This window comes from Python bivittatus, unplaced genomic scaffold (genome assembly GCF_059951505.1).
Source record: "Python bivittatus isolate LINGU-HERP-01145 unplaced genomic scaffold, Pbiv_v1 ctg000340_np1212, whole genome shotgun sequence".
NCBI lineage: Eukaryota > Metazoa > Chordata > Lepidosauria > Squamata > Pythonidae > Python > Python bivittatus.
In genome coordinates, this window is record NW_028277056.1 from 29,861,602 (window position 1) to 29,875,089 (window position 13,488).

Consider the following 13,488-nt stretch of genomic DNA (forward strand, 5'->3'; position numbering starts at 1 on the left):
TACATGGCCTGATACATACAGGATTTCCTTTCTCCACAAATATTTCCCCTTGTCAGTAAAAAACTTCATCGTTCCTTGTTCCTTCACTGCATGTGATCAAGTGCATTACAAAGACTTACTGTTAATGTATGGAAATGTGCTTAAATGTGCATAGTGTATTTTCAGTCAAAGAGTTGGAATATATTATTTTATTAAATTATTTTGTATGATTTCAGATTATCACAGTCAGATCTTGCATTTAAAAAAATTGTCTATAGAGAATATGAAGTAGATTTCAAACAAGAAAAACCAAGAGATGAGCTCTCAGGTAAAGGCAATATTTTCAGACTATATTCAATGTATAGTGTTCCTATGATTATGAACCCAAATGAATTAAACATCCCAAGTTTATTTAATTATCCAATGCCCAGAGGTCTTGATTTAGTATAGGGTAACATCTGGAGATGTTGAAGGAGATCTCAATATATAGATTATCTCTTGAAGACCACCATCCCTGAATAAGCAGAGAGAACATATGCTTAACAGTCTTATTATTCTAATTCCATCTGTCAGCAGGAAATAACAGCCAATACCACTTGAGATAAACACAAGAGACAATTGATAGATAAGAACACAGGAAAGAGAGTTAAAAATGACCCTGTTTCATCTCTTCCTCACTTCATTACATTTCAGATATATGACTTTATTTTCATGAACTCCACTTCTAAAAACAAATAATAAAGGCATTCATTATTATTATTATTATTATTATTAGTAGTAGTAGTATTATTATTCTATACACAGAGAGATAGGCCTGTAATCAGAAGGAATCTGGTAGCACCTTTTCAGAGTAACACATTTTGTTAAAAGACATAAGCTTTTGTGAACTACAGTTCTCTTCATCAGATGAAGAAGTGAGCTGCAATTCGTAAAAATTTATGCCTCTTAATAAAAATTTTAAGTCTGAAAAGATACTACTAGACTCCTAATTTTTGGCTACCTTAGACTAACATGGCTGTCCTACAATGTCCCCAGAGATACCAGCAAAATTTCAGTTTCAGTGCAGGTGGCTACTAGTGGGTATTATCGTCTAAATAAAAATTAGGTGTGGCACTTCTTACAGGATTATTTGCTGAAAATCAAGTTCCAAACCCATAATAATTTCTTATAAATCATGTGGGTTGTGTTTGTTTTTATTCTGTTAAGTGAATGTTTTCCATTATTTTAGTGACCCCACAATATCAAAATGTGTCAAATTGTCTGGGAAAATTGTTTCCTCCTTCTACTTCCATTAGAATTTCCTATATAGTCTATAGATTTTACAGGGATAAGGATGTAGTAGCAGAGAAATGGATGGGTATGATTTATAATAACTATCTCATCCCATTAAAATGTATGAAAGAAATGAACATATGAACAAGTTGTTGCAAGCAACTTCCCCTGAAAGTGTTTCCTACTATGCTGTTTCAGTAGGGGAAAGCAGTAGTACAGAAGGTTTTTTCCATATGCACAAGAATCCTGTTTTTTCCTTTTTGTACATCCAATTTAATATACAGAAGAATGTGCTATACAGTGCTGTGGGCTGAAACATTCATGCCTTTCTTCAGCTTCTCTTGGAAGCTCCTGGAGGCTAATAACAGAGGCCAAACATTTATTTCGGTTAATTTAATTGTTTAATATTTAAGTAAACATGACTATGAATATTTATTTTCTTCTGCAACCCCACTTGCTTTCCCTTTTTGATTTCACCCACTTTTCCTCTGTCTCTTTCAGTGTATAGTTTATTGCTTAAGAAAGTTCGCTCAACCTGACATAGGAGGTGATATGAAAGATCTTTGCTTGAAATCCTAGAAAGTCACTGCTGGTCACAGTATGGCAGACAAAGCTGAAATAGATGAACAGACTGAAATAGCATTCTGGGTTCATAATCCTATAATATTGGATGGGAACCCTACCCTGCTTGTGGGTGATGCAGTGGCTGCAACATTGGGCTTAGCCAGGATTTCAAAGGCTTACTATAACCTAGTCTTCTGGACTAATCTCCTGTGCCCTCAGTTTTGATATCTGTATTGTCTGAGCAAGTACTCTTTAATTTATTTATGAAGTTGGTCACCCATTTTTCAATAACACCAAAGCAGTGAACAAATAGACCAAGATAAAGTCCTGTGCCCACTCATCCAGCCAGGATCTCTGTGAGGTGGCTTCTCCGTTCCCCCATCCGTGCACATAAGCCAACATGCAATTTACAGACGAAATGCTAAGCCACTATCTCTTTGCCTCAGTGAAATTTGTCAGATGGATTATTTTGGAATTTAAATGCCACGATAAGCTTTTTGGAGGGAGATTGGGATGGACAGATAGAGAAAATAAATAAATCCCTGCTTAAAAGAAAACAGTAGGTCTTATTAAAGGATAGCTGATTCATTTTATAGTCAGGCTTGTGGTCTCCACTTTCTGTACCTTTGTTGCAATTTATGTTCATCCAGGAGAAAAAGAAAACAAGAAAACAAATATTCTTTCAAGTACCATTTTGTATATTTAGTCTTTAAAATCATTTATTAATTTGCTTTGAGCAGGGCTTCTGGGGCCAACACTACGTGCTGAAGTGGGAGACATCCTCATCATTTATTTCAGGAATTTTGCTACCCAGCCAGTGAGCATTCACCCACAGAGTGCTGTGTACAACAAATGGTCAGAAGGTAAGCACTGCCATAATATTGACTGAATATCCTGGTCATTTTTCCTTCAGTAGAGTTAAAGTAATAGGGCTAAATTCTAGGTAAACATGGATAGGGTTGTGCCTGTGGGCATCAGCTGTCAAGGTCAGAAGCAGGAACCTAAATGACTCTCAGGCCATTATTAAATAAGAACAGGAGAACGAGGCATTGGATTTGAAACCTAGAGACTGCTTTATTAGGGCTTGAAGCCTAGATTTTGCAGTAGATGGTTTTCTTCATTATTCAGGGCTTTTCTAGTATTTGTGAGGAATGTATCTTATACATGACAACCCTCCACACAACCTTCAACATCCTGTTCCTGGTGTTTATTTTAGGCATTGCTTTAGAACTTATCTCCTGCTCCCTCTTAAGTCACCACTTCATAGCCGATGACTGAGATTACAGGGGATGGGGAAATCAACATCTTATAAAATGGACGATGGGATATCATGGCACCTTCACAGTTTTCAGAGGTTATTTCAGTATCGGAAGAATGATGGCTTGTTAGCCAGATAGCCAGTCAGTTTCACCTTGTAAATGCTCAGTTTGTTCACCCCCTCCAAAAAAGCCAAACACACCTGTTCAACATGTACTGAAAAAATGGAGGGGGATGCCAGCAATTTCTTTTATTCCATTTTTATATGAAATTATTCAGGACACCAAGGAATTATATTTTTGTACACTTATTGATCAGCTGAAGGAAGGTCACTAAATCAGCCCAGAGAGTTCTATGTCTCTTTTGGGTTTGCAGGAGTGAAGATAATCCCGAGGCTAGCTTTAAAATAGGGGTTGGGGTTGGGGAGTAGAAGTGGAGCCAAATGGAAGAGCTCTTGGACAGTGCGCACGTAGAACCCTTGAGTGGCAGAAAAAAGAGCAATGTGGTATTAGAACTGAAATATGGATTAAGATCTCTTTTTTACTATATGTGGAGAACCAAAGGAGGACCCAATCTGCAACCAGAGCTGTAATAGGTGTAGCAAGTGTGTGCATATACACTCACATGCACACACTTGCTAAACCTATTACAGATCTGATTGCAGACATTTATTTTACGATGGCATTGTTAATATGCAGAGTTAATAAATCATGATCATCTCTTTCCTTTGCCATTGAAGGTTCTTCATACTCTGATGGGACATCAACTATAGAAAGACTGGATAATGCTGTGCCTCCTGGCCAGTCGTTCAGATATCTGTGGAACATCACTGAAGAAATTGGGCCAAAACAAGCTGATCCTCCCTGTCTCACTTATGCCTACTACTCGCATGTAAACATGGTGCAAGACTTTAATTCTGGTCTCATTGGTGCTTTGCTGATATGTAAAGAAGGTAACAAAATGTGTTAAACTGCAGACTGTTCAAGTGTTAGTCACTGTGGGGATTAATCTGTAATGTGCTATCTTTCTGCTCATATTTGTATTTCTGTTTGTTTAATGTTCATGTTTCATAGTTCTTTGACAAAGCTGGATCTCTCAGGCAGAGTTTTAAAGGGCCATTACATAATTGGAAATTTTGCTATTTAGCTTTCAAAAGCTTATGTTGTATCCAAGAATGTCTCTGTTATTAGAGATGGCAGGAAGAACCATGTAAGTCCATGGGCCCATCTAAGACATTCTGCTCCTTGGAGCAGAGGTGAGATTTCAGACATGTAATAATCCCAAAGGTTCAACATCTTAAAGGGTTTTACTTCATCAGTCAGAAACTGGTTCCTGCCTTCACATTCTTCTATCTTGGTGACAATGAAGCACAGGGATTCCTCACAATAAACCATTCATATTCATGCCATTATGGCTAGCTGCTCCATATTTGAGACTTGAGGTTATGGCTTCTGCCATAGAGAATACAGATTGCCACTTCATTCAATCGCGATTTTACTTTTGAGCAGTGAGGAAATGATCTGTTGATAATATGAACTTTTGAAACAAAATAATTACCAAGTTATAGTAAATTCAATGTTTACTTTTCAGGTGTGGTATTGCAGAGTGCTCAAAGCAACTGTAATTAGTCAAGTACTTTTGATATTGAGGATAATAATGTATCTCTAATGATGGCAAAGAAGCTGGAAACTGTTAACTTTACACATTGAGCTTTGGTATTCCTTGGCCTGGTTCAGATCTATCCATTTCTTCTCACTGCAGGCAATGTTCCTTTAGATCAGGAATAGGAAGCCTGTTTCTGCCTGGGGGTTGGACATCTCCTCCCCCACTTTTTTTTTTTTTTTGAATCAGTATCTTAAGCTGTAGGGAATGCAGTGGCGAACATTATAATCACTCAGCTATATCACTGGAAGGGCATATCTTAGTACTTTAGCCCCCCCCCCTTTTTTTTGGTTCTTTTGCTTCGTTTTAAAAGCAAGTTAAATAAAAGCATTAATCCTAGTACTTATTATGATAACTATTTGTTTAAAGCACACAGTTTGCTGAATTTTGGTAGCACAATCTTGGGGTTCTAGGACCAGAAATAAGGGGTGGAGGGCTCCAAGGTCTGCAAGCCAAGATTGCCCACCTCTGTAATAGACTTTCCTAAATCTTCTGCTTATGAGAAGGACCCTACTAGTCTTCCTCAATCTATTACTCTCCAGATGTGCTGCTCTTCAATTCTCTTTAAAGTTAGGTGGCATAGTGAAAAGTATTTCATTGCACTAGACACTGATAATTTAAAATGCATTTGCTATTCAAAAAGTTATTGTAGTTTTGGTAGTCTATGCCATCTTGCCAATGTCCTTTTTTTTTTTTTTAGGAAGCCTGAATGCAAACGGGACACAGAAACTATTCAGCAGGGAATACGTGCTGATGTTTGCTGTGTTTGATGAAAGCAAGAACTGGTACAAAAATGCCTCCCTCCAATACACAATTAATGGGTATGCTAATGGAACATTGCCAGGTATTTCTTCTTCCATATTGCTTGATTAGAATGAAATTACAGTCATTTTTATGGCAACTACAGCAACTGTTCTTTTTCTTCCAGATGTTCAGGCTTGTACTTATGATCATATTAGTTGGCATTTGATAGGAATGAGTTCTGGTCCTGAGATCTTCTCTGTCCACTTCAATGGACAAACCTTGGAACAAAACCATTACAAAGTGACAACCATCAACCTTGTGGGAGGTGCCTCAGTAACAGCCAACATGTCAGTGAGCAAGACAGGAAAATGGCTAATATCTTCTCTGATTGCAAAGCATCTACAAGGCAAGGTTATCTTTATTAGCAGACAGGCTGTACAGTTACAATCTTAAATTCATTTCTTGTATAGGACTCATACAAAATTATCATACCCAAAAGGATATAGCATGAATGTGAGGTGCAGTTTGCAGAATGATTCCAGAGCAACAGGAACTATGACCATGTACTTTATGAAAGTCCTTGTGCCCTTGTCCTCAGCTGACTTATTCAGTTCAGCACATAAGTACTATATACCTAGAACCTGCAACTCCAGCATTTCATAGCCCCGTAAAGCCATGGTTGTGGTTGCTGTGGATGATGTGGGTTGTTTTGCTCCAGAATGATGTTAGAAGGAGGAAAGTGAATAAATATACAAAGACTAATCACATTCATTATATTTATTTTGGTTAATTTTTTTTATCTTAGGCCTGCTTACCTCTTTTTCCTGGTTCTACCCAGTTTTCTGAAACCAGTTTCCAACCCTAAATAGTTAGACCACCTGCCTCTCTTTTAAACCCTTGGATAAGTTATTATTTATGCTGAACTTTAGAGAAAGTAGAAAAGACAAAAACCTCTCTTTAGAACTAAATGTATTGTTCAGATTACAGTATATAACTGGTAAAAAAAACCTAGTAGATTAATAATGGGTAGTCGGTTTTAATTGATGAAGATAGATTTAAACAGACATATGAGCTAGCAATGCTTATTTATTCTTATGATCATTTTGGTTGTGCAAAAGAAAAAAAATGTTAGAGACTTTTTAGAAAATGTGCAAAAGAAAAAGAAAATGTTAGAGACACTGACTAATGGCATTTATTTATTTATTTATTTATTTATTTATTTATTTATTTATCTACTTATTTCTTCACATTTAAGGCTACCTACTCTCCAAGAGAGTCAGTGTGGCTTATAGAGGATAAAAACATCACAGCACAAAATCAAACATCAATAAAAACACATTGGGAAGCAAATAATTTCCACAGCACTTAAGTAAAACAGATTCACAAAACATCCTGGCCCAGAGCCTGTTCTTCAAGGCATTCTTGGCCATCCAGATTTTGGGGGGTATGTTGTTCCATAGGGAGGTGTGGTAACAGAGAAGACATGCTTCACCAACCTAATGACCTCCAGTTGTAGACCAGTTGACATAAAGAAAGTCAGAGTGCATTAGAGGTAACAGATTAGGGGCATCTGGTTTATCTTCTTTTTTCCATATCTCATGAATGAATTATACTTATACCTATATCTATTATATAATGAGATCTAATTTATGTACAGTTGCTTTTTGCTGGAGGATACTTTTCTTGTGCATTGTGTCTTTCTCCATTCTAGAGAAGGCAGATATCAATCAGTTTCTCCTGATTTCCACTGTTACAAAGCATCTTAACTGGATAATTAGGCAATCAAAATTGTTTTGCTTATTTGCTGTCCTCTTTCCATGTAAGATAGCTTTCCTGAACATGGGGACAACTTTTATCTATGTGGATTTCAGCTCCCAGAACTCTCCAGTTAGCATGACCATTGTTGAGAATCTTGGTAATTGAAGTTCATCCATTTGGAAGGAATCTAGGATGGAGAAGTCTGATGTAGATTATCTTTTGTACAGACATCCTATATAGTACTTCATCCCTTGTACTAATATAACCATTGTTTAATGGTCAAACTATTTCATTTAGAATATTATAGTAATGCATGATAGGCTACTTCAGGAAATACAATCACATTTATAGAGGTTTTTTGTTCCTGAAAAGGGGTGTGGCTATGTACATAATGAGCATAAATCAGGTCACTGAAAGGGTCTCTCATACCAAATTAAGCTGTCAAAAGCAATTTGCTGCACAGTTCTGTAATTCCACATGTACTAACTTGATTAAATGTATAAGAGTTATGTATGGTTCATAGATTTCTTTTTTGGGCTAAAGAGGAAGAAGTTCTTGTTTCTTCATGGATATAGATAAATATAAAAATTAAAAAATATAAAATAGGCAACATTTATTTTTAACCTGAACAGTCTGAAAGGCAACATGAATAGCAAGTAGATATAGATGTACCATAACCATTTATATGTGTTATTATCCTTGTCCTATTTGCCTTTTAATTTAGCTGGAATGTATGGTTATCTAAATATCAAAGACTGTGGAAAACCAGACACTTTAACAAAGAAGTTATCCTATAGAGAACTGAGGATGGTTAAGAACTGGGACTATTTCATTGCTGCAGAAGAAATCACCTGGGACTATGCTCCAGAAATTCCTAGCAGTGTTGACAGGTAACTTGATTGAATGTGGTTTAAGTGGATGAAATGATGCCATAGAAATTCACAGCCTTGCCCTGGATCTATCACAAACCAAGGCCTTGTGGACCATTTCAGTTAAGAGAGACACATTCTCATCATGTTAAATTATAAAGTATGGACCTCTCTCTTGCTTCTTAATTCCATAAAATAAAGAAATGTCTACTGATATACGTAGAAAGCCATTTCATACTACATTCTTAGTTAATTTTTCTATTTTCATACAATTATGCAAGGAAAATAAGGATGGCAGAATGAAAGAATAAAAAAACCTTAGTACAAAGTTTATTCACAATACTGTCATAGTTTCATTCTCTTTCCAAAAAATATCATCATCTCATTCCCTTTTTCCTTGAGAATAGGAATTAAAATTTATTTGCTACAATCCTAAATTTCTCCCAAAAGATCTTTGTGTTTTTCAAGATATTATATCTTCACAGAGAAAGTCTCTTGCTCCAATTTTAGTTTTTAAATATATCTAAAGTTTTGTGTAATGAGAGGGGAACCACTCCGAAAAGAAAAATAGTATTTGAGGAAGATTAAAGCATCCTCCTCTTTAGCACTTTTTCATTTTATGTTCTGAAAGTAACTGCCTTTTCCTAGATTAACTAACCAGCACGTCATTGGAAGGATTGGAATTTTCAAACATATGAGGTGATTGAATTCTTTTTGAGAAATTCGTTAACATTAATGTGACAAATTGCAAGAAACTGAAAAGGATGCTGATGCAGCCAATTAAAACAAATTCAGTCTATTCGGTTTTGTCAAATATTGGAATTCATCTCCCATCAACCCTGTCAGAATGGCCAATGGTTAGTGATAATAACAGAAATGTCTGAATAGCAGAGCCAGTGCTATAATCCCATAGTATTTGGAGGACCTCAGGTCTATCACCTCATTCTATACTTATACTCATTTGGACATCTATGTGTACAACTTTACTGTGGTCTCTTACTATAATGCACATACTGTAGTTGTGTATCATGTAGATTTATCAAAATTGACTTTCCCACTCGTGGAAGCTTCTGTTTTTTTGGAGATTTCTATATCTTATTAAGGCCTATTCTTTTTCCTTTCTCACTTGTAAAGAAAATATAAAACTCAGTATCTGGAAAATTTTTCAAATCTTATTGGCAAGAAATACAAAAAGGCAGTCTTCAGGCAATATAAAGACAACAGCTTCACTAAACGTACATATACCACTTGGCCCAAAGATCGTGGAATTCTGGGGCCTGTCATCAGAGCAGAAGTCAGAGACACAATAAATGTAAGTACCGATGAGCAAGAGGAAAGTAACTAGATTACAATCCCATTTTATTTCATTTGCACACAGTAATAGGATTAGCTTTAAATATATTTTGCTTATCCACAATGCATACAGTATATAATCTTAATTGATATTGTGACTAAGCTAGTTACATTCAGCTGCCAATGAAAAGTAAGGAATTTAGTAATGAATAAGTTTTCACATTGATTTCTATGAAAGTTAAGTGCAATTTTTGTAATTTAAACCATGTGCCTCTTGTGGAGTTCTATATTGATAGAATCCTTTCTCTATAAGTCTTTAGTTTATCTGTATTCATCAGCAGCCAAACATTTATTTATCCTGCATATGTTACTCATTTCTTATTCTTGATAATAGTAAACTCAAGTGACTGAGTTCCAATCAGTTTAATAACAAATTTGGGTGACTAAGTTTCAGTATCTTCACCTCAAATGAAGTACAGGTGGTCCTCACTTAGTGACCGCTTGTTCTGTGACTGTTTGAAGTTATGATGGTGCTGAACAAGGAATAATTATGACCAATCCTCCTAGTTGCGGCTATTGCAGCATCCCCACGGCCACCTAATCATGATTCGGGCACTTTGCAACCAGCTCTCAATTATGATGTCACAGTGTCACATGGTCACACGATTGCCATCAGCGACCTTCACTGCTGGTTTCCTACAAGCAAAGTCAATGGGGAAGCTGGCAGAAGGTCTCAAATGGCAATCACATGACGTTGCACTTAACGTGTGGAATTCACTTAACAATAGCAACTGGAAGTGCCAGAACTGCCTTTGTAAGTCGTCACGGTCATGTGACATCATGCTTTATGACTGTGTCACTTAGCGACGGAGTTGCTGGCTCCAATTACCATCATTAAGTGAGGACTACCTGTAAATTCAATTAACTTGAGTAGGTATGTTGCGCATATTTTATTCTAATTTTTTTGGTATCATCTAGCCATTGTTGTAGCTAAATAAAGCTTTGGTACATATAATGTCACAGTGATGGTTGGATAGTATTATAAACTGCCTGTATGAAACAATTAACATCTAAATTACCTAAATTAAAAGAAAACAATGACATATTTCAAAATAATCTTATAAAATCTATAAAGTTTCAGGACCAATTAGATATTAATGGCTCTGGGAAGAGGGAAGGGGCCAAAAAAATTAGAAGTTGGGCAGGCAGTGTAGGTTTATTAGCTACATCTATGATTTGCAATAGGTATATCACAGAGACACAGAAAGTGACTCTTCAAAGGACAAAGATGTGCACCCTATTTTGAGCTAAGGTTCATATGCGGTCTTTGAGTAGTATGCTATGGACTTTACTCTAAAAAATGGGCAGATGGCAGCACACAAAATTTAAGTTAATTAAGTAAAATGAGTATAATTAATTCCCATGTTTTTTAAAAATAATTTTCCTTTCTATCATGAATTACAATTACTGGCAACTTGAGGAAGGACCATGGGAGCAGCACAAAAGCTTTAGCAGGCATTGTGAAGCTTTGGATTGTACATAGACCTGTTTTAGACACTAGTAGTACACTGCAACAGTTGTTTTTCATATAAAATGTAATATTTCCCTCCCTAGTTTAAAGATCTTCCAGTTTCATTTTAACTCTGCATCAATCTTTCCTAACCTGGAGCTCTTCAGGAGAAGCGTATATTATATTCATGTATAATGTTGTTTATGTGAGCATCAGATAATTGTTCAAACTGATTGTGGAAGAAATTGTCACAAATGAAACCTATAACTGTTGTTGCTTTAATTGAGTTTGAATGATAGATTTTCACAATAGAATTGACCATTATAGGCATCTGCTGTATTTATACTGCAAACCTAATTAAAGCAGGAAATGCTTTAAACCTTGTTTGTGGCAATCCGACTTTATTCTCCCACAACTAAGCATATAGGAACCCTAAGAAGAGAGATTTTTCTAGTGGCATTCTTTTTAAATGGAAGCGGTCGTGCCATAAATATATGTGGCTGCTTTTTATTGTAAAAACCCATAAATGGAACAAAGCATTATCCTAATAGAATTCTGTTGTCTTGATTCCATTCTAGCCGCTGGCTCTGCTATTTGATACCTATCACAAATACAAGAGCTCCTCTCTCTGGACTTGAAATAAATAACTTGGGAGAAAAATTGTGATATTGTCTGGGTTTCTCTTTGTAATAACGCTTCATTGATGTTTAACATGCTGCAACTTGACTCATGTTGAGTTATATGTTTTTTAATTATTCACAGAGATTTTCTGTGGTATTTGATAGGTCTGTGCTCACGTCAAAAACAGTTTGGAAGAACCTGTGTGAGTGCATTACCTCTCTGTTATTCACTAAAGCACACAGCTTTTTAGGAGCTTTAAGAGTCGTATTAACTTTAATGAATGGATTCCTTTAAAGCAAGACCATCTTTATTTAGGCTTGTGTGGAAGTCTGAAAGAAAGTCAATTTGTTTAATAAATAGCAGACAGGTATTTCACTCACAAGACAGCCAAAGCATTATTCCAAATCATTTTTGAAACACAGTCCTTGTGTTCTATTGTTATGCTGCATGCTTTTATAATTATATCTGATTGATTAGAAGATGGGGATGTATATAATAAATGATGGTGATGATAGCTAAGTTCTTGTACAAAAACTAGCAGTGTTGCGATGTTAAACATATATTGGATTTCCATTTTAAACAGATTGTATTCAAAAATATGGCCAGTCAACCTTACAGTATTTATGTGCATGGAGTTTCTGTTTCAAAAGATGCAGAAGGAGCTGTTTATCCTTCAGATTCCAAAGGTTGGTTAGTAGTTATTTCTACCTTCCTTCTCTGCTGTCCTCTGGTTATTGACACATCTTCCTCACAGGATAAGCAAAAGGCTGGTCTCATTGTTGGCTCCAGTTTAAATAATAAAAAGAAAATGGCAATCTATTTTAAGAGCTTTTCAATGAATTATAATCAGTGTACCAGAGATCAGAGAGAGGGGTGGGATTATTTTGATGATTCAGCCCAACCCCTGCTTAAAGCAGTAATCCTTGTTCAACCATCTCTGGTAGACAGCTGCCTACCCTCTGCATGAATACACCCAATGAAGGAACCTACCATCTTTTTCATAGCTGGTTCTAATTTTGAACTGCTTTTACTGGTAGTGTTGGAATGGAATGAGAATCAAGCCCTCAGCAGACCATTGGATAACTTTTGGCTAATCACTAACGGGGCTGGTACACTATGTTAAGCCATGGTTTCCTTAATAATAGCTTGCTAAGACTCAATTGGTTGGATTAACATAGCATAAACTATAGTTTGCAAGCTCCAATTGATAAATTTTCTCATTAAACCAAACTAATCACATCATGGTTTAGAGTGAAGTATGAACCTAGTCCTATCCCATAGTTCAGTGTACCTCATAGTTTTCATTGTGAGGATAAAATGAGGGGTGATCCCTTGTGTGCAATATAGATGTTAAAAAAGAAATAACATCCACAGGTATAAAAACAGGAATAGAAAACAGAACAGTTGAGTAATTAAGTATGTTGTAATGTAATAATCCAATGGGAGACAATATAATAGAGAGATCTTAACTGTTATCACTCTCTGGTCTGCACAGGGTTTTCTTTTATTTGCTTATGCTACAGAAGTATAGCTCTCCAGTTGTTGTTGAACTACAATGGATAGCATCCTTCATCACTGACCATGCTGTCTGTAGTTTGGTCTACAGTCCTTGCTTAATGACCACAATAGGGATCAGAAAATTGGTTGTTAAGCGGGGTGGTCATTAAGCGAGTCACCAAGTGACCAGACCCAGTTTTACGACCATTTTTAAGACACTCATAAAGTGAATCACTATGGTCGTTAAGCGAATCACATGATCGTTAAGTGAATCGTGTGGTCGTTAAGCGAATCATGTGGTCGTTAAGCGAATAGAGCTTCCCCAATGGATCTTTTTTGCCAGAATTTGCTTAACAAGCACATGATTTGCTTAATGACTATGTGATTCACTTAACAACCACAGTGATTCACTTTACAACTGTTGTAAAAATGATCACAAATTGCAATCACGTGACCACGGGG

General features: G+C 36.2%; 1 protein-coding gene across 1 annotated transcript in view; it reads left to right on the forward strand.

Moving 5' to 3' along the window:
• The window catches only part of F5 (coagulation factor V), a 47,880-nt gene that overhangs the window by 1,540 nt on the left and 32,852 nt on the right, over window positions 1-13,488 (forward strand). The window contains exons 2-9 of the mRNA XM_025167236.2: window positions 216-307; window positions 2,556-2,678; window positions 3,812-4,024; window positions 5,435-5,578; window positions 5,663-5,884; window positions 7,961-8,126; window positions 9,240-9,417; window positions 12,113-12,215. Coding sequence (XP_025023004.2) covers window positions 216-307; window positions 2,556-2,678; window positions 3,812-4,024; window positions 5,435-5,578; window positions 5,663-5,884; window positions 7,961-8,126; window positions 9,240-9,417; window positions 12,113-12,215 — 1,241 coding nt within the window. The remainder of the gene's footprint in view (window positions 1-215; window positions 308-2,555; window positions 2,679-3,811; window positions 4,025-5,434; window positions 5,579-5,662; window positions 5,885-7,960; window positions 8,127-9,239; window positions 9,418-12,112; window positions 12,216-13,488) is intronic.